Below are 20787 nucleotides of genomic sequence, written 5' to 3' on the forward strand. Positions count from 1 at the left end.
ATTTTTTTTTTTTTTAAAAAATGAATTTTTTTAAAAATTGTTTTTTTAAATAAAAAAAAAAAATTTTTTGGGGGGGGGAAAAAAATTTTTTTGGGGGGGAATTTATTTAAAAAAAAAAATTAAAAAAACTTTGGGGATTTCTTAAAAATTTTAAAAAAAAAGGAAGGGTGGAGGGTTTGGGATTTTTTTTTTTTTAAAGAATTTATTTTTTTTTTTTTTTTAGAAAAGGCGGGGATTTTTTAATTTTTAAAAAGGTTTTTTTTTTTTTTTTTTTTTTTTTTTTTTTTTTTTTTTTTTTTTCGTATTTAATATTTATTTTTTTTTATTTTTTTAAAATTTTTTTCATATATTTTTTTAAAGAACCAAATAGAGTCTCTTGGTAATGGACGAGGTGTGCACAAATAAGAAAAATAAAAATAAAAATAAAAATAAAAAAAAATAAAAAAAAAATAATACGTATTATGAAAATTTACATGTACGAACTTGAATCTATATCCAATAATATTTGTTGGTAGCGTAGAAAGATACTTAAAAAATCTGGGTTATAATGATAATACCTGGTGTCTTTAAATAAAAAAATATAAAATAAAATAAAATTTAAAAAAAAAAAAACATTTAATCAATTTTTGACTCAGCCAAGGTCGAAAAAATTTTCGGTTTTTTTTTTGATGACGAAAATGATGAACACTACATCAGTTTTTCTATTTTTTTCATTCAATTTTTGCACTCGTAGATTCTTATTATGAAAAATAAATAAAAAAATAATAAGAATATAAAAAAATAAATTGGTATGAAAAATAAGAAAAAATCGCCTAAAAAATTTTAAGCACTAAAAATATAAAATTAGATAATTGGTTGGAAAAAACCAACAATGATGCATTTAAAGTAGAAAGCATCTATTTGGGAAAGAGAAAAAAAAAAAAAAAAATGATGTCAATTTCTTGAAAAATTACGTTAAAACATTTGTGATTTTTTCCGTAGACTTTTATTTTTTTTTATATATTTATATTTATTTTTATTTTTTCGAGATATGATATAATTATTTTTTTAAAAAAATGCCACCTACTTTTTGATGATAAATACAACCAGAAAAAAAAATAAAATAAAAAAAACAATACATAAAAATATTTATATTTTTTTAAAAAATTATATAAACTAAAACCAATTTATCTTAAAAAAAAGATATTTAATAATTTCCTTCAACACTTCTTTTCCCTTTTCTATCCACCATTTTTATTTTTTTTAATTTTTAATTTTCATTTTTTATTTAGAAAAATATTATATTATATTATATTATATTATATTATATTATATTATATTATATTATATTATATTATATTATATTATATTATTGTATTGTATTGTATTGTATTGTATTGTATTGTATTGTATTGTATTGTATTGTATTGTATTGTATTAAATTTAATATCATGATGTTCTATATTGGCACCCTAAATATTTAAATTTTGAATTAATAATAAATCATAGATTATTGGGTTTATTATATAGTTTACAGTTTTAGTTTGCAAATTAAATAAAAGTAAAATTAATAATATAAATTTCATTTTTATAAATGAATGATAAAATTAAAAAACCTATAAAATTATTTATTATAAATTTTTTAAAAGATATTACGTTTAGATGTAAGTTTTTTTTATTTATCTTTTAAAAGATATTAAGTTTGACAAAAAAATTAAAATATAAAAGAATTGTTTATATTTTAAAATATATTAAATTATATTAAATTATTTTATTTTATTCTATTTTATTTTATTTTAAATTAAAAGTACTATATATGATATGGTTAATACAACAATAATTATGTTTTTGTTTAATTTGAAAGCACTATTGATTTCATCATTACTTGAATCACTTGAATCATTTGAACCATTTGAATCGGTTGGTGGGGCTGGATATACAACATTTTTATATTGAATAAGTGTACTATAATGGTTACCACTAATGATCATTTCGTAAACATATGCACCACCAACTTTAACTGGTGGATATGTTATTTTAATTGAAGATGCTGATACAGATTTAACAGTACATGGTACATTATTGATTCTAACATTAACGGATTTAATATCAGATACAACAAAACTACCACTTAAATCAACTTCGCCACCTGCTAATTCTAATTTATTAGCTGGAGCATCAATATATATAGATTTTGAAAAAGTGGTAAATGTAACTTTATCTGATGTTTGTCCATCAACGGTTACGACAACATCGAAACTTGAGCTTGCTGGGTTACTATCTAAAACAAGAAGGTTTGGTTTGGTAAATGTTGAGGTATATGAGTTTCCACCAATAGTAAGAGAGTTCTTTGAATCATCACTGCTGAAACTGGTACCAACGATTGCTAATGTATTTGAGCTTGTAATATAAAAGAATTCTGGGTTTGGTTTCTTATATCCATAACTAAAGTCAAAAGATTTTGATGGGTTATTATTAAAGGTAATCTTGTAATTGAATGGACCAACACCACTACCTTCTGGGATAACAATACCTAATTTATTATTGGAGGTTTCAAATTTATAGTTTAAGCTTGGTTCGATTGTAACTGAATAACCCATATCTTTTCCTTCAATATATATAATATCACCTTGAGCATCAGCAAGTTTATTATAGCTTGGGTTTACATAAAAGTTTGCTATTATTAAATAAAAAATATTAGTATGGTTTTATATTGTTTCAATAGGTTTGTTTATCAGTATACATACGACATGAAGCATTGGTGGAGGAGTCAAAGTTTGTAAATTTATTTGGAATAATATTATCAGCAGCAGCACCGCCAATACAAACAAAACAGGATGGGACTTCGGTAAATTTGTTAAATTTAATAATCATTGATGATATTGGAATTTGGCAGTATTCATCTGGGATTTTACCTTTAAACTTTAAAAGAATGAATATTAGTTTTTATTTAGTGGGGGCGATGTTTAAAATTTTTTTAAAAAAAAAATAAAAAGATGAAAAATGAACTTACAGCACTGTCACTAATTTTTAAATATTCAATTGAAGCAAAATCGATGGTATCTACTGGTAACTCTTGTGAAAAGTAGTTATATGAAATTTCAATGTAGGTAAAGTTTGAAAGATCTAAATTTGTCATATTAAAGTCTAATGAAAAAGTATAGAGTTCACTATTTTGTGGAACAACCAAACATGGTCTACCAGTACATGAGCTTAATAAGTCGCCAGCTTGTTCGATATTACTAAATTAAAAATTAAAAAAATAAAAAGTTAAAATTTTTTTATTTTTTTTATATTTGAAAATTATAATACTTACATATTTAAACCTGTATTGATACTTGAAACATCTAAGTAACCAATTGATTTATCAATCTTGAAACCTTTTTTGAAAATACTTAATTCTTTTAATGATTTAATATTGTTAATTGAAGATGGGAAGTTAAAGAGTTGAATTTTTGATTCATCGTCATAGGTAAAGTCGAAAATGAGTGTCTTCAATGCATTAAATTCACCAAATGTTGGGAATTCGAATGAACCTAATGATGGGTTAATAGTAGTACCAACTTCGTTGTAGACATAGAGATTTAATGATTGTAATGATTTTAATCTATTTAAATTGTTTGGGAAGCCCGATGAAAAAGTTAATGGAATTTCTAAATCGATTAAATATTGGTTATCGTTACTAAGGGTTGAAGCAATGCCATAGCCTGGTAATGCATTAACTACTGTTAAAAATTGTGCATTTCCATTAAAGAAACCGCTTACTAATTTGGCGCCAAGATTATTAAATTTAATGCTATTGAGAGATTTAGGAATGGTTACTGAATCTGAAATTGCAGTTTCGTGGGTATCAATAAAACTATATAAATATAAATAAAAAATTAGTAATAATAATGATATTGCTATTATTGAATCCAGTTAAATATTTACAGTGATGTTAAACTATTTAATTTATTTAATCCACTAAAGAAGTTTGGACTAACTCTATAATATGAAGTAATGTGAATTTTGGTAATATTGACAAATGCAGTGAAATCGCTTTCAATATTGACAACACTTGTTTGAGATTGATAAAAAAATAAACTTTCTACATAATACAAAGTGTCGACATTTGATGGATCGATAGCTTTACAACTAATATAACCTGATGAACATGGATCTGATGTAGTTACTCCAAACACTTGTTTAATTAAATTTATTGCTTCTTGTTTTTGACTAGCACCTGATAACTCTTGCACTGCGAACACACAGTTTATAATTAATAATAAAATTATAAAAATTTTCATTTTTCAATTTTTTATTTTTTTAATTTTTTTTTTTATATAAGCTTCAAAAAAAAAAAAAAAAACTAAAATAAATTAAACAAAATATGTTTTTATCACACAAACTAAAAATAAATTAACATGTATTATAAAAAAAAAAAAATAATTAAAAAAAAAAAAAACTATGAAAAAAAAAAAAAAATAGAAAAAAAAAACAATAAATATAAATATTATTATTATAACAGTTTAGGGTGATAAATTTTTTTACTATAAAAAAAATCCTCTTAAAATCTCAGACATTTATTTTAGTTTTTTGTGAGCGATGAGTGTTAAGTGGTGTTGAGAAAAACAAAACTTTGTGTGGAAAAGGTTTTAGACCAACATCAACCCCTCATTGTAAAAAAGTAATCTTTGAAAATCTTTTTTTTTTTTTTTAATTTTTTTTTTTTTAAAATTTTTTTTTTTTCTAAATCCAATGGCTATTATCCAATCATTTTCTTGATAAACTTTAAAAAAAAACATCAATCAAATGGAATATCATTGAATCTTATTTTTATCGTCTTTTTCGAATTAATTATTATAAACCTTTTGTTTTATTGATTTAGTTATAATAATATATTTATTATAAAAAAAAAAAACGAATTTTCGTTTTTTTTTTTTTTTTTTTATATATATTTATTATTATAAATTATTAAAAGAAAAATTTTTAAATCTTTTTTTTATGCCCAATAATTTGTAATAAACTGGGGAGTTTTCTTGTAATAATTGAGAGTGGGAACCTTGATGAACCAATTTACCGTGATCTAAAACAAAAATATGGTCGACTAAGTTTTGGATACTTGCTACATCGTGGGTGACTAAAATGATGGTGATGTTATGTTTTTCGGCAAAATTAAATAACTTTGGTAAACAAATATTAAATTTTTTATAGTAGTCCATTGCTGAAAGGGATTCGTCTAAAACAATAACTTTGGCTTCTGTTCTAACGAAAACTCTTGCTAAAGCGATTGATTGAGCAAAACCACCACTAATATTTTTACCACCTGCTTCAACAAATTGGTTTAATATTGGGTGGTTTGAAATACCATCTGCTATTTGAGGAACAATGATTGGGGTTGATGAATGTGGATTCTCTTCTTCTTCGTCAGATTCGTCATTACTATTCATTGAGGTTAAATTTAAAACTGACCATACTCTTTTAACTAATTTGTTTGATTCTAAATCATCAGCTGCTCCATTTAAAGCTTTATTGGTTGGTGAATCTAAAATGGTTGTGGCCTTATTATTATTATTGTTGTTGTTATTATTATTTAATTGTGACATTGAACTATTTCTACGAATAAAGGTGTTGTTGTTGATAATGGTGCTTTTGTTAATCACATCAATGTTATTATATTGGCTAAGGCTATTGGTGCTGATACTACTTTTAAATGGTGAGCTCAATTTGCCGCTGCCGCTACTACCAATACTACTATTGTTATGTAGGTTATCGGTGCTATTTGTAGTGTTTTCTTCGGTCTCTCGAATAATTGAGGTTGTATTTTTTAAGCTACTATTTAATGGAGTTAATGGTGGTGATGGTGCAGTTGGTGGGATTTCCATATCTGGGTCAAAATTTTCGGAAGAGTCAAAGCTGGTTTTCAATAGATTGAAGTTATCATCGGCAAAAGCAAAAACACCAGCAGCATCAGCAGCTTCTAAGATTTGAGCTTCGGTTGCAGATGGATTACCGACTCTGATATTATCTAAAATTGTACCTGGAAATATAAAGGGTCTTTGTGATACATATGAAATCATTCTACGGATTGAGGATCTTGAAATTTCTGAATAGGGTATACCGTTCATAGAGATTTGACCTTCGGTTGGAGTGTATAGTTTACAAAGTAAGTGGTTCAAAGTTGATTTGCCTGATCTATTTTGGCCTATTAATGCATATCTTTTACCGGGTAAAATTACCATTTCGTCTTGTAAATCTAAAACTGGTGTTGATGGTTCATTTTTGTTTTCATAGCTAAATTTCAAATCTGCTGAAATTTTTAATTCGTCGAATTTATAAATACTAAATAGAAGTTGTTTAGTATATTTACATAGACAAAGATATATTTAAAAATAATAAACAAATTAATACTTACTATTTCAAATCGCTATCTTCTTCAATAAATGTTGGTATATTTAATAGCTTTTTAACTTTTTTTTGATGTTTATAAATATTCTTAAAACTGCCAATAGATTGAACGAGACGATTACCTAAACGAATAACACGGTTAATATCTAAAAGTGTGGTTCTGTATTCTTGATTATTAATATTTCTACGGTTCATAACTTTATGAGCAACCCAAACTTCAGCGGCAAATTCAAATACTGAACGGTTATGAATGGATCTCCATGTTGATGAAATTAATGTTGAAAACGATTGTGTATTCTTTAATTCTTTATCGATTAAATTGTCAAATAAGTTTAATTGTGTTTCTTGAAGATTGTTAATTTGAATATCTGATAGACCCTCTGCTGTATTTGATATCATTTTGCTCATTGCTGAATTATATGTATCTTTAAACTTTAGTTCATTATTCTCTACTAAATGCTCTCTTAATTTTTGACTAACTTTTTGATAGATTGCAATCAAAATTGGATGTAGAACAATTAATGGATCGATTTTATTTTTATTTTTTAATAGCTCTGAACCTTCAATAACTATAGTTGATGTATAAATTAAAAATTAATAGTTGGTTATTATTTTAATGTTTTTATAATTTTAAAAACTTACCAAAGGCATATAGTGACGCTATTAAATCTGGAATAGTGAATGTAAAAAACGAAATGGTTGTATTGATAGAGGATGATAGTTTGTACTCTATTTCTACCGGCCCTATATTTTTCTTTTTTTTTAAAAAATCAAATGCTCCGATTTCAGAATATAACAATTTTTCCATAACCAGCCTCTTAATCTGTAGCCTATTCTCCTGTGACTATAAAATAAAATTTTCTTTGTTAATATGGGTCTAATTAGGAGGATACTGATTGGTTTTTAAATACTTACGACAATCGATATTAAATGATTATTTATATTATCTAAAATTGCATAGTATATTGTTAAAATTACATATCTTGTTACTTCAGAGTGTGAGTAGGGGCCATTCGTTGACATTACGTGTGTAATTTGAACTCTTGATGTTCTTAAATAGTTACCAATCTTTCTTTTTGAAGCATACCATGGTAATAGCTAGATTTTATATTATATAAAAACAAATTAAAATTAGTAAAATTTACGGAAATTTTTATAAAATTTTTTTGTTTTTTTTTTTTGTATTACCTCTAAAATTAATGGCATAATATAATGTACAGCTATGGTTTTAAATAATAATGATTTGTTTCTTAACCACAGATATCTGTAAAATACAGTAATTGGCATACCATATATAAACCACCCTATTTTTATGAGTCTTGCTCTTAACCAATTTAAAAATCTATTACCCTTTTTTCCATTTTTTTCACTTGATAAAGCTAAGTCAGAGCTGCTATCGCTGTTATTCGGGTGATCCATTTAATATTATAAATATATACAGTTTTATTTATTATTACCTATTGTCTATTTTCTATTGTTTGAATGCTATATTTGTTTATTATTCTAGATACTATTCTACAAGAGTTATTTGGTAATTTGACAATTATTAATTAGACAACTATTAATTTGATACACAAATATGAAAAATAATAAAAAAAAAATAAAAAAATAAAATTTATTTTTTAAATTATTTTTTATTTTTTTTTTATTTTCACACTATTTATTTATTTATTTATTTATTAATTTATTATTGTTTTTTTATACATGTATATCTTTTATTTGTTTATTATAGATTTAATTAAAGAATAGATAACTTTAAAATTTTTTATTTACCATAGTTTTCAAATAAACAACAACAAAAATTTAAAAAAAAAATAAAAAAAAAATAATATCTATTGTTTTTTTTTTTTTTAAAAAAATTAATTAAATTTAAAAAATTTCGAAAAAATAAAAAATAAAAAAGTAAAATAAATTAAAAAATAAATTATTATAAAATGATTACCAAAAAAAGATAATCTTTTTCTATTTAAATATTTTTTAATTTTGAGAACAAAAACCTTTTTTAATATGAATGATTATATTTCCATTAAGACACTGTTGGAGCAATATCACCTTCTTTTTAATTTGTATAATAAAATTATAGATGAATTTTTTTACTAAGTATAGTTTGATCATGAGTTCTAATGGTTCATTAACCACAATAATAGCTTTTGTTGCATTTCTTCAAATTCAATGATATCTAAGTTGATCCATTGGTTTGTAAATTCCTCTCATTTTATTATTATTTTCTAAATTCATTATACTACAATACATATTTAATTTAATGAAGTTTTATTTTATTATATTATTTTGTTCAATACAAATATTTTTCTTTGTTCAAAATATGAAGTTTCTTATGTATATTTTAAAAAAAATTTTATAAAGAGTCATCATCAGAGTATAATATTGCTGAGGAAGCTTTATAATTAATGAAACCTGTATTGTTTGAATCAGCTGCTCATTAAATATGCTTATCTAAAATAAATAAATAATTCTTATTTATTTAAAAATTATAATGTAATTGTATGAAATTAGTGTTTTTTAAAATAAACATATATAACCACATTTTTATTATTTATTTTCCCCTCTTTTATATCTTTTTTTATCAGCACATAATCTCAATAATTTCTATACCTATATTTAAATCACATAATATTTCAAATCATCACTGATTTACTTTTTGAAACATGCTAAAAAACTACATATCGACAATTCTTTTATCAATCACCTCAACCAAATATTCTCCCACCCCATTTAAAAACATTTTAGAACATTCTTTTTAATCATCCAATACGCCCAAAGAATCAAAATGATTCTGTTTTAATAATCATTTATCAAACATTTTATCACCATTAAAATCATTAAAAAAACCTATCAATACCAAGTAATAATAATTATAAAAAAATAAATTATTTAAAAAATAATAATTCTAAACACAACCCTTTTTTATTTTTATTTTTTATTTTTTTTAATTTTATTATTAAAGAAAAAAAAAAAAATTTTAATTTAATTTAAGGTTTTTTAATTGGATTAATTTTTTTTTTAACTATTTAATTAATAATTCATTGTCCTCGATGTTATTATTTCTAATTTCTGAATAACAAATAATTAAAAATGCACTTACACTATATCAAAATTAAAATTTTTTTTTGTTTTTTTTAGTTTTTTTTTTTATTTTTTTTTTTTGAGTTTTGAAGGAATTAATTATTTTTTTTTTTATTTTTTTTTAATTATTAATATTTTAAACATTAAAAAACATTATATATAAAATCAAATAGAAATGAAATAATGGTAAAGAGCATAAAATTAAACATTGACAGAGGTTGAACATTCACAGATATTTATGCAGAGTTCCCATATTATATTTTTGAAGAAGAGCTATTATTCGACCCAGATAACAACTCTGGTGCAAGATTACCCTTTTTATAACAAACGGGTCCTACAGATTCTCAACTAATTAAATAAATTAACTGATTTTAAAGAATAAATGTGGGTCACCAATAAAATCAGTATGAATCTCCAAATGTGGAGCTTGAATAATTAAACCCCATTATCTTTTAAATTTTAACTCAGTTATTGCAAATTTATTATTAGGTAGTTATTACCACAATTTTTCCCATCAATTTTTTACCCAAATCAAATTAACAATTAGATTACCAAGCTACTCTATCTGAGAGATAAATAGTGTCTAAAGTAAAAACAACCTTCCATCATTGACATATCTGTGCCAGAGAATCTTAGATTTAAATCTTCACAAATAATATCCTTTTTGTTGAATCTTTTGGACAAGAGTTGTTTCTTTGTATCATTCATTTGGTCCCATAAAATAATGTAAAATTGTGTGCATTTTTACCACATAAAAAAATTTTAATTTTGCCATATAAAAATTTACATGTTTAATATTTTAATTTTTTTTTATTTTTTTTTATTTTTTTATAAACAAACACAAACACACAAAAAAAACCTTATTCCTTGTATATCAAATAATGGCATCAAAAAGAAAAGATAATAATAATAATAATAATTATGATAAAACTAAAATTAAATACACAATTGAGGATATTTTAGTTGATTTCAATTTATTAGAAGACAAGTATATGTGTGAAATTTGTACCGGATGTGTATTTAAAGATTTAAATAAAATAGAAGCATTTCAATGTAAAGAGGGCCATGTTTTTTGCACAAGTTGTTGGACCCAATCTTTAGCAAGAAAAAAAGAATGTATGGCTTGTAGAGCTCCATGTGAATTCAACACTTTATCGAAAAATATATTACTTCAAAAAGTAAGTAAAATATTAATTTTTTAAAATTTTTTTAAAAATTAAAACTGTTTATTAATAAATTTATAGGATTTTAGAGAAAAAAGAGTATATTGCCCAAATATTTATAGATATGTTGGTGGAAAGATTGTAAAAGATGAAAGGTTTGGTTGTAAAATGATATTTTCTTATGATGAATTAGAAAGCCATTTAAAAAACTGTCCAAAAGAATTTATAGAGTGTCCTTTTAATAAAAGTACTACCTCAAAAGAATTAAAATGTCAAAGTATAATTAGAAAAAGTTTAATTTATAGTCATCAAGAAATATGTGTTTTAACCATTGGTGTTTGCACATATTGTCAAGTTGATTTAGGAAAAAAAGAGATTTTAAAAGAGCATCAAGAAAAAACTTGCCAAAAATATTTGGTTAAATGTACTCAAGAATGCAAAAATAGTACTACTAATTTTGTTATGGTCGAAAGAGGCAATTTACAAAATCATATTAAAATAGATTGCCCTAAAACTAAAATTCAATGTAAATATATAGATGGTGGCTGCACTGAAGTTTTTCAAAGATGTGATCAAGTAAAGCATTTAAATGATGTTAACCATTCTGTTTATATTCAAAATATAATGGATCAACAATTTAAAGCATCACAAGAAATGGTAGCTAAGCTAACACTAGAAAATCAAGAACTTCAAAAAAAACTAGACCAATATTCAATTAAAATTGACCAGTTAGAACTAAAATATAACACAACAAATTCATTATTAACCCAAGTCAAAGAAAATCTTGGAGACAATACAATTAAAACTGACCAGTTACAAATTGGGTATAATACTACAAATTCATTATTAACCCAAACTAAAAAAGATTTTAAAGACCAGTATTCAAATAAAATCAATCAGTTAGAACAAAAGTATAATAACACACAATCATTGTTAAAAAAAACTATAAAAAATTATGAAGACCAATATTCAAATAAAATTAACCAGTTAGAAGAAAAGTATAATAACACACATTCATTGTTAAAAAAAACTATAAAAAATTATGAAGACCAATATTCAACCATAGTTAACCAGTTAGAACAAAAATATAATTCCACAAATTCAAACATAACTCGTTTCAAAAAAGATCTTGAAGATCAATATTCAAATATAATTTGCCAGTTAGGAAAGTATAATCATACAAACCCATTGTTAAAAAAAATTGGCCAGTATTTTAGTTTTGGCTGGGTCACGAAAATTTTTTTTTTTAATATATTCTTTTTTTTATTTTTTTTTTATATTAAAAAGTTGGTTCATAAATATAAAAAAGATAAACGTTTATAATATTTAATAAATAAAAATATTTAATTTATTTTTTTTTAATTTTTTTTATAATTTTTTTTTTTTACGATAGGTCAAATCTTTTTTGAAAGATAATTAATATTTTAGTGTTTTAGAAAATAATTTTTTATTTTTGATATTTTAATTGAAAATTTTTAATATTTTGTTAAAACACCTCTATTTTTAATTATTTAATTGATTTTTTTTGGGATTGGTTGATAATAAATTTTTTTTAAACATTTCAATTTAATCTTTAATAATTATTTTACTACCTGGATATTTTTTGAGTTGAATTGGATCATTTAATGCATAATTTCTCAAAATAGCTTTAATTGTTGATCACCTGCATTCAATTATTTCTTCTTTTTTTTTATATTTATTATAGTTTTATTAAAACATAATATTATTATAATAAAAATAAAAAAAAAGATAAAAATTAATTATCTTTCAGTAAAGATTTGACCGACTTTTTTTTATAAGGAAAATAAAAAAAAAAAAAATAAAAATAATAAAAAGACAGTATTTTTAAATAATACGTTATTTTTTATATATATTTACCTTTTATTGATATAATAAAAATAAAAAATACATGATTTACACAACAATTAAAATTTTTTATCATACCCAGTAAAAAAAATCTTGAAAATACTGTGGAAAAAAAAATAATTCCACAAATTCATTCATAATCGATTTCAAAAAAGATCTTGAAGATTAATATTCAACTAAAATTTGCCAGTTAGAAAAGTATAATCACACAAACTTATTAAAAAAAAATCGAAAAGGATTCCAAAACAATACTTAAAGACTATAAATATAAAAATAGATGGGAACATACCTATAGTCCTCATGTAAAAACACTATATTTATTGATTATTAAAACAAATCTTTTTTATTTTAAATTAAAAATTTTATTTTTTGGGTTATAATTTCATTTGAAATTTTTATTATTTATTTTATCATTACATTTCTTGATACTATAAAAAAAAAAAAAAAGGTGGGATAATTTATAATTAAATTAAAAATAATTGTATTTTAAATTCAAAATTATTATAAAAAATCATTTTTTAAAAATATTTTAAAATTAAAAAATATTTTAAAATTTTTTTTTTTTCATATTTTTTTTAATTTTTTTTTTTTTTAATTTTTTAAATCAAAAGATATTTTATGACTCTTTGTGTTATATGAAATAAAAAATAAATAAAATATAAATAATAGATACAAAAAAAACATATAAATAAATAAAAAATAATATATAATAAATAAATAAACAAACAAACAAAAAAATAAATAAATAAATAAATTATAAAATATTTTTAAAATTCTAACTCTGTTAATATAAATAAAAAAGATGTCTTGTGGATCAGGATCAGATAATTTAGAAGATATTGGTAATAATTTTATTCCTAAAATTTTATCAAACAAACCAAAACCAACCAAAAGTACATCCATTATGATTGAACAGACTGAAGATACAGCAGTAGTTACTTCATCATTAAAACCAAAAAACTCATCAGGTTGTTGTGGAGGTAATAGTAATGGAGGGGATTGTTGTGAAAGTAAATCACCATCATTATTAAAAACAAATTCAACTGGTAATAAATCATCAGATTGTTGCGGCGGTAGTAGTGAAAATAACAAAAGTGATTGTTGTAGTAGTAATAATAATGTAAATAAAAAAAATGATTGTTGTAGTAGTAATAGTAATAGTAGTAAAGGAGATTGTTGTAGTAGTAATAATCAAATAAAAAATAACCCAACAGATACTAAATCATCATGTTGCAGTGATAAAAGCAATTCTAATTGTTGTAAATCAGATAATAAACCAAAAATTAGCGATGATTCAAATGTTATATCAAGTAGTGCAATTAAGATTATTGAAGATACAGTTAAAGCATCAACAGGATGCCCATCAGATACCCCAAGCGCTGGAAGCGAGTCCGTTTGTAATGGGTGCCCAGGTCAAAGTGCATGCAAATCTCAAGCTGATAATCCAGATATAAAGAGTATAGAGATCAGAATGAGGGCTATAAAGAATAAGGTTTTAGTAATGTCATCAAAAGGAGGTGTTGGAAAATCAACAGTATCATCGTTGCTCTCATATGGTTTTTCCAAAAGAAATAATCAAAAAGTATCAGTTCTAGATGTCGATGTTTGTGGGCCATCCATTCCAAAATTAATGGGAGTTGACAAGCAACAAATCATAAACTCAGAGTATGGTTGGATACCTCCAAAAGCACCAAATCACGAAATTAAAGTAATGTCAGTTGGCTTCCTATTAAACTCACCAGATGCCCCTGTTATTTGGAAAGGTCCAAGAAAAACTACAATGATTCGTCGTTTCCTTAAAGATACATTCTGGGGCAAGCAAGATTATTTAGTTATAGATACACCACCTGGTACTAGCGATGAACATCTTTCAATCATAAATTCATTAAAAACCTGTAATCCAGATGGGGCAGTTTTAGTTACCACTCCACAAGACCTTTCAGTAGACACTGTCAAGAAAGAAATCGACCTTTGCAGAGAACTTAAAGTACCAATTATTGGCATCATCGAAAATCTATCTGGTTTTGTATGTCCATGTTGTGATGAAGTGACCGAAATTTTTAAATCTGATGGTGGTAGAAAGTTAGCAGAGCAATATAATATACCATTCCTTGGTAAAATTCCAATAGATACAAACTTGGGTCAATGCGCTGAAAACGGCAAATGTTCAATCTGTGAATTTTCCGAAACACCAGGTTCAAAATCTATTCAATCAATTATCGAAAAAATTGAAGAGATTATAAACGAAAATAAACAAAAAAGAATTTAAAAATAAACCTAATATTTTTAATAATTTGTTTAATTGTATATTTTAAAATATACAACCAATTTTTTTTTATTTTTTATTTTTATTTTTTTTTATTTTAAATTCTTAAATTCTTAAATTCTAGGTTGTTTAAACTTTTTACCAATGGTAGTAATTATTTGGTATAAACCATTATTTAATATAACCTTAAAATAATTTTCATTACTTTTTTTTAGTAAAAAAAAATTATAAAAAGGGGTAAATTTTTAGACTATGAATCATAAAATAATAAATAGATAGATATTTAAAACATTTAATTTTTCATTATAAAATAAATACTAAATTATAAATACTATAAAAATTATTTTTTTCTTTGCTTTTTTAAAAATAATTATTATTTTAAATTATAGTTTAATGTCAAAAAAAAGAATTAGCTTATCCTTGTTCCCAAATGCAGGTTGTACTATTCCATGGGTTTATACTAAAAAATATAATATCAAAGAAAGAGTTTTTAATAAAATTAATATTGACTCAAACTTTCAAGTAAATACATTGAACGATATTTCATTTATTCAAGTAAATTTTTGTAAAACTTTTAGATTTGATAATAGTGATTTATTACTGAATGGGTCCATTTATCCAGATAATGCATTATGCATTAAAAGAGTACTGGATGAAGGAATAACTGATACCTGTGGGGTATTAAGTATTGTTTTTGGTAATTTTCTTACAGAACTAAATCTTGAAGTTAGACTTGTTAAAGCAACACTGACAAAATACAAAGGTCATCATAATCATTTTTTTAACATTTTAAAATGGAGGGATGGAAGGGAATATATAGTAGATGTTGCCGTTGGTTATTTTAACTCATTTTACCCAGTTGAAATTGGAGGTAATGAAATTATTAATAATAATAATGGTTATAGATGTAGAAAACTCGCAAAAGATGAAGAAATTGGTGATAAAGAAATGTATATTTTTGAGTACAGATCATTATTACCAAATGGAGACAACTCATGGAAGGTAATAGTTTGTTTTGATAGAAATATGAAAGTTAGTTTCTCAACATTTGTTATGGCAGAACAAGAATATCGAAAAACAAAGCAACTAATTATATATTTACTTTTTGATGAAGGTTCATACTTTTTAACAAAAGATTATTTTTTAATTAAATATCATAATGGTGAAAATATAAATATCCCTATCTTAAGTTTAAATCATCTATTAGAAATTGCCAATAAATATTTTAAAATTGATAATTTTAAAGTTTTAAAAGAGTTATTTATAAATTATAGAAAAGCAAAATTATAAAGATTAATTATAAAAAAAAAATAAAAAAAATTAAATAAAAAAATAAAAAAACTAGTTTTTAATTTATTTCTCTTTATTTGTTATATATTTAATTATAATTCATCTTCAATTGATGAAAGTTCTGGTAATCCTAATGTTAAATTGAGATTTTGTAAAGCTTGTGTTGCAGCACCTTTTAATAAATTATCTAAAGTAGTAACAACAACTAAATGATTACCATTAACAGCGAAACCACCAATAGTAACAGTATGTTTACCACTATTTGCTTTAACCTCTGGGATACCATCTTTGTCAATTTTAATTAATGGTTCGTTATGATAGTATTTTTGATAACGTTGGATGACTTGTTCTTTGGTGAGTGGATATTTTAATTCCATAGAGATGGTTAAAGTAATTCCTTGGAAGAATTGACCAACGTGTGGCATAAAGAAAATTGGTGAACCTAATTGATGACCAACTTCGAGTTCGTGAGTGTGATTAACTAATTTGTATGGTAAAATATTGTTGCTTAAACGATTGAGATCATTTTTATCACTTGGTTTGCTACCAGCACCACTGTAACCAGAGATACCAAAGCATGATGGTGGTGAGACTAAATCACCAATGAATGGTTTTAATGTTAAGAACATACCGGTGGCATAACAACCTGGATTAGCAATTAATTTAGATTCTTTAATGATAGCTCTGTTTGTTTCTGGTTGACCATAGGTCCATTTGTCATCAAATCTGTGGTCAGATGATAAATCTACTAAGACTGGTCTTTCATTTGATTTTTCTAAGGTTTCAACGTATGGAGCTGAAATTTTATCTGGTAAAGCTAAGAACCAACCATCAATACCGTGATCACGAGTAAAGATATCAACGTTTTCTGGTTTAACATTTTCAAACTTCAAGTCACTCTTTAAACTTGGGAATTCGGTAGTAACTGGCTTGCCAAAGTTTGTTGAGGATGATGCGACTGCTAACTCTAATTGTTTGTGGTTATCGATTAATCTAACTAAATTACCACCAGTGAAACCTCTAGCACCAATTAAACCAACACGGTATTTACGTGATTTATCTGGTAAAACTTTATCGGATGCTGATGCACCACCCTTTGAGATACTATTTAAATAGGTATTTGATGATTGATTTGAAACTTCATTGAGGACTGATTCAATTTCGTTGGTTTCGATATTGGTCCAATAGATTTTTTCATTGGTTTTGGCATTGAAGCTGTAACCTTGAGCTACTTTCTTGAACCAATCTGTAACTAAATCACTCTCTTCACTTGGGGATTGTTTCCAAACAAATTTATCTGTAGCAAATAATTTCTTGAAAATAGATTCTGAATCTTCAGTGGATTGAACAGCACTATTAAAGAAAAGGAATTGATCAACAAAGTTATAGTTTTTGACTTTTCTAACGATTAAGCCAGCGGTATAGTAGTTATTGACATATACTTTAATTGAACCTTTTGAGATATCATTTTTAAGTTGTTGGAAATCGATTCTATTTTTATGGGTTGAGGATTTTTCGACTAAAGCAAAGAATTTACTTTCTTCAAAGCTAGAAGATTCACTAGAGAGCATAACTTCACCTCTTTCAACGGTTGTACCACTACCTTTCTTTGAGAATAATTCTTTCATTAAGAGGTCTGGTGAAGTAATAGTGATTGAAGTTGATGGTGGTAAAACATCGAGACAACTCTTGAATTCCTTTAACTTTAATTTGGTGCCATGTTTGACCCATGGTTGTTTCATTAAGCCGTCGTATTGTTCATCCAATCTAATATGTTGCATAACTTTACCATCACCATCTTTCATACCAGCAGTAGTATTGATGAAAAGAATTTTAAGTGGATTAATAGATTTAGCTAATTCTAAAGCGGCAACATCGGCGTTAATATTGAGTACTTGACCTTCTGGAGTCATGGCCAATGAAGAGATAACTGGTACGTAATCGTTGGTAATACATGAGGCTAAAGCATTAGTGTGAATTTTAGTGACATTGCCAACAAAACCATATAATTGTGGGTCTAAAGGAGTAGCTTGATAAACACCTTGAGTAATTGGTCTTGCCTTGGTACCACTTGACTCTAAAGCTTCGACAATTTTTAAATTCTCTCTAAGGAAAACTCTTTGAGCAATAGCTAAAACAGATGGAGGAGTAACTCTGAGACCTTCAACGTATTCAGCTGTTTCACCTGCGGCCTCTAATTCGGCATTTAATTGTGGACCACCACCGTGTACAACAATTGGGAATAAACCTATCTTTCTAAGGAAATTTAATGAATTGATTAATGATGATAAATCAGATTCAATAACACCACCACCAATCTTGACTAATACAATTTGCTTCTTCTCTCCAATTTTAACATTCTTTGAATAAATATTGGCAGTAGCTTGAGCTCCAATCTTATTTTCATTAAAATTAACTTGTGCTCCTGAACTGATGACTCTGGTAACTGATGGCTTTTTGTTAACAAATTCGTCAATCTTTTTAATTTGATTGTAAATGTTATTGGTTGAAACACTTGATCCTGTTGAAAAACATTTGTAACTGGTTTTATTTAAAGTTTTTAAATTCTTAGTTAAATTAATAATTTTATTTGAGTTTTTAATCATTTTTTTTTATTAATTTGTATTTTTTTTTAAAAAGTGAAATTATTATTTATTTATTTAATAAAAATTTAAAAACTATTTATATATATATTTAATGTACTGTAATTTGTTGGAATTTATTTTTAAATAAATTATTATGAAAAAATAAATAAAATAAATAAATAATAATACTATTTGTTATTTATTTATATTTTTTTTTTTTTCAAATTACAATTGTGTGAGTGATAGTGTGTATGAAAAATAAAAAAATTAAAAAAAAAAGTGTGTTCACTTTAAGGTTAAAAAAAAAAAAATTAAAAAAAATAAAAAAAAAAAACAAATTAAAAATAAAAAAAATAAAATAATAAAAATTATAAAATAAAAAAATAAAAATAAAAAAATCTTAAAAAGTATAATATTTCCGAATATATTAATTCTTTATTCGTTCATTTTTTTTTTTCCTTGTGATTTGGCTAAAAAAAAAATAAAATATAGGAAAAAAAAAGAACTATTAATATAAAAAAGCTTTTTTATTTATAAATGATTATTATTATAATAATCTTTTTTTTCATTTTATTAATTTATTTTTTTATTTTTTTTTGATCATTTCATTCTGGTCTTCGTTTTTTTTTTTTATTTTTTATTTTTTTTATTTTTATTTTTTTTTATTATTTTTATACTTTCTATTTCTGTATATATTATTATCAAAAACAAATACCCATTTTTATTATTATAAATATATCTTATATTAAATCTAAAAGAAAAAAATGAGAATGGAAATTATTAGACAATTTGATAAATAAATAAATATTTTTATTAATTATTATTATTATTATTATTATTATTATTATTATTATTATTATTATTATTATTATTATTATTATTATTATTATTATTAAGCTGGTTGCTGAGCACTATTTTTAATAGAGACTGAACTATCGGTAGACTCTGTATTTTGATTTGTATTTTTAGAATAATCACTCATAGTTCTTAGATGAGTACCATTTGATGTGTTATTATAAGTACCAGTTGCTGAAGTTGAATCGAGATGCTGAAATCTTTCAAAGAAAGGAACACCCAATGCGGTCAAAGCTCTTGCATAATGCGCAAAAACTTTATTGTTAAGGCAATATGAAACAAATATTAGGAACCCCTAAAATATAAATTAAAAGAAATAAGTATCATATGTTTAGTTTATTAATAAATTGGTTGCAATATAACATACCTGTAATGTTGTAGTAATAGAAAATAAAATTTGAAAAATATATTGTGGAATACTACCATTTTTAAAAAACACCGTTATAAAACCAAACAACCAAGAAAACCCAATCGAAATAAATATTGAAAAATAAACTCTAAATTGTTTTGATTTTTCTTTTTTTTTAGTTGGAGGTGAATGTTTAAAAGTTTTTTGAATTTCTCTTGCTGTAAAAAAAAATGTTATTGAATTTGCACAAACTATTATTAATCCTGGTACAAAGAAACCTAAATAAATTGGTAAATCATTTTCTAAATAGCAACTTTCAAAAAAGAAAAAAAAAAAAGGTTAATAATCCAGCTATATAAATTTTAATCAATTAGTATACTTACAAACCACCTTTATTTATATATTTTTGAAATGATGAACATAGTATTACAATTACTAAAGGTATTCCCCATGAAATTAGGTGATAATATAGTTCGAATGATTCTGCATCTCTATTTCTTTTTACTATCATTTGAAAGAAATTAAAACTAACACAAAATGTCCAAAAGAAATCAGCCAAGAAAAAATAATGAATTAAAATTGCAGATGGTATACAAAATAAATTCTCTGCTGATCTATATGAAACTTCGAAAAATAAATGTGCAAAAAAAATTGAAAAACATAAATAAACAATTAATCGTATTGGGAAACTTCTTAATCTATAAAACAATATAAATGTAAATATTGTTAAAAATGAACCAATTATAGACAAACATAAAAATATATCTGTAATATATCCCAATGCTATATTTAAATTATCATAACTGGTTTTCATTTTATTATTACAACTATTTATAATATTTTATTATTTTATTTTTATTATTTTTATTATTATTATTATTTTTATTATTTTATTATTTTTACTTTTAATAAAAACAAAAAACTAATACATTGGTAACAAAACTGTTTATATAAACATAGTAT

General features: G+C 23.9%; 7 protein-coding genes across 7 annotated transcripts in view; 3 read left to right on the forward strand and 4 right to left on the reverse strand.

Moving 5' to 3' along the window:
• Positions 1-4265, reverse strand: part of DICPUDRAFT_151045 (uncharacterized protein) — a gene marked incomplete at both ends in the record, with an annotated part of 10232 nt that extends 5967 nt beyond the window's left edge. Inside the window, 6 exons of the mRNA XM_003286952.1 lie at positions 474-564; positions 1865-2656; positions 2727-2901; positions 2993-3221; positions 3296-3838; positions 3910-4265. Coding sequence (XP_003287000.1) covers positions 474-564; positions 1865-2656; positions 2727-2901; positions 2993-3221; positions 3296-3838; positions 3910-4265 — 2186 coding nt within the window. The remainder of the gene's footprint in view (positions 1-473; positions 565-1864; positions 2657-2726; positions 2902-2992; positions 3222-3295; positions 3839-3909) is intronic.
• A 657-nt stretch (positions 4266-4922) lies between these two features.
• Positions 4923-7785, reverse strand: ABCH4 (uncharacterized protein; the record flags this gene model as incomplete). Its single annotated transcript, XM_003286953.1, has 5 exons — positions 4923-6300; positions 6374-6935; positions 7009-7210; positions 7282-7464; positions 7555-7785. The coding sequence occupies 5 exons, from the start codon at positions 7783-7785 to the stop codon at positions 4923-4925; spliced, it is 2556 nt and encodes an 851-aa protein (XP_003287001.1).
• A 2546-nt stretch (positions 7786-10331) lies between these two features.
• Positions 10332-11405, forward strand: DICPUDRAFT_31748 (uncharacterized protein; the record flags this gene model as incomplete). The annotated part of the gene is made up of 2 exons (XM_003286940.1): positions 10332-10628; positions 10695-11405. Coding segments are annotated over 2 exons (1008 nt in total), but the record flags the coding sequence as incomplete, so codon positions are not given.
• Positions 11406-14176: 2771 nt separating this feature from the next.
• On the forward strand, positions 14177-14774 carry DICPUDRAFT_91828 (uncharacterized protein). Its single transcript, XM_003286941.1, has one exon. It carries the CDS (start codon positions 14191-14193, stop codon positions 14746-14748), a length of 558 nt encoding a protein of 185 aa, XP_003286989.1. The 5' UTR covers positions 14177-14190; the 3' UTR covers positions 14749-14774.
• A 364-nt stretch (positions 14775-15138) lies between these two features.
• Positions 15139-16035, forward strand: DICPUDRAFT_151049 (uncharacterized protein; the record flags this gene model as incomplete). Its single annotated transcript, XM_003286942.1, has 1 exon — positions 15139-16035. The coding sequence occupies one exon, from the start codon at positions 15139-15141 to the stop codon at positions 16033-16035; it is 897 nt and encodes a 298-aa protein (XP_003286990.1).
• Positions 16036-16066: 31 nt separating this feature from the next.
• On the reverse strand, positions 16067-18860 carry DICPUDRAFT_91829 (acetylglutamate kinase). The gene has a single exon (XM_003286954.1). It carries the CDS (start codon positions 18639-18641, stop codon positions 16128-16130), a length of 2514 nt encoding a protein of 837 aa, XP_003287002.1. The 5' UTR covers positions 18642-18860; the 3' UTR covers positions 16067-16127.
• Positions 18861-19512: 652 nt separating this feature from the next.
• On the reverse strand, positions 19513-20638 carry DICPUDRAFT_151051 (uncharacterized protein; the record flags this gene model as incomplete). Its single annotated transcript, XM_003286955.1, has 3 exons — positions 19513-19770; positions 19843-20137; positions 20208-20638. The coding sequence occupies 3 exons, from the start codon at positions 20636-20638 to the stop codon at positions 19513-19515; spliced, it is 984 nt and encodes a 327-aa protein (XP_003287003.1).
• Between the last annotated feature and the right edge of the window lie 149 nt (positions 20639-20787).

Source organism: Dictyostelium purpureum (genome assembly GCF_000190715.1).
Source record: "Dictyostelium purpureum unplaced genomic scaffold DICPUscaffold_85, whole genome shotgun sequence".
NCBI classification, from domain to species: Eukaryota; Evosea; class Eumycetozoa; order Dictyosteliales; family Dictyosteliaceae; genus Dictyostelium; species Dictyostelium purpureum.

Coding starts and splice junctions, on each gene's coding strand:
- DICPUDRAFT_91828 (XM_003286941.1), top strand. CDS start 14,191: ATGTCAGTTGGCTTCCTATTAAACTCACCAGATGCCCCTGTTATTTGG.
- DICPUDRAFT_91829 (XM_003286954.1), bottom strand. CDS start 18,641: ATGATTAAAAACTCAAATAAAATTATTAATTTAACTAAGAATTTAAAA.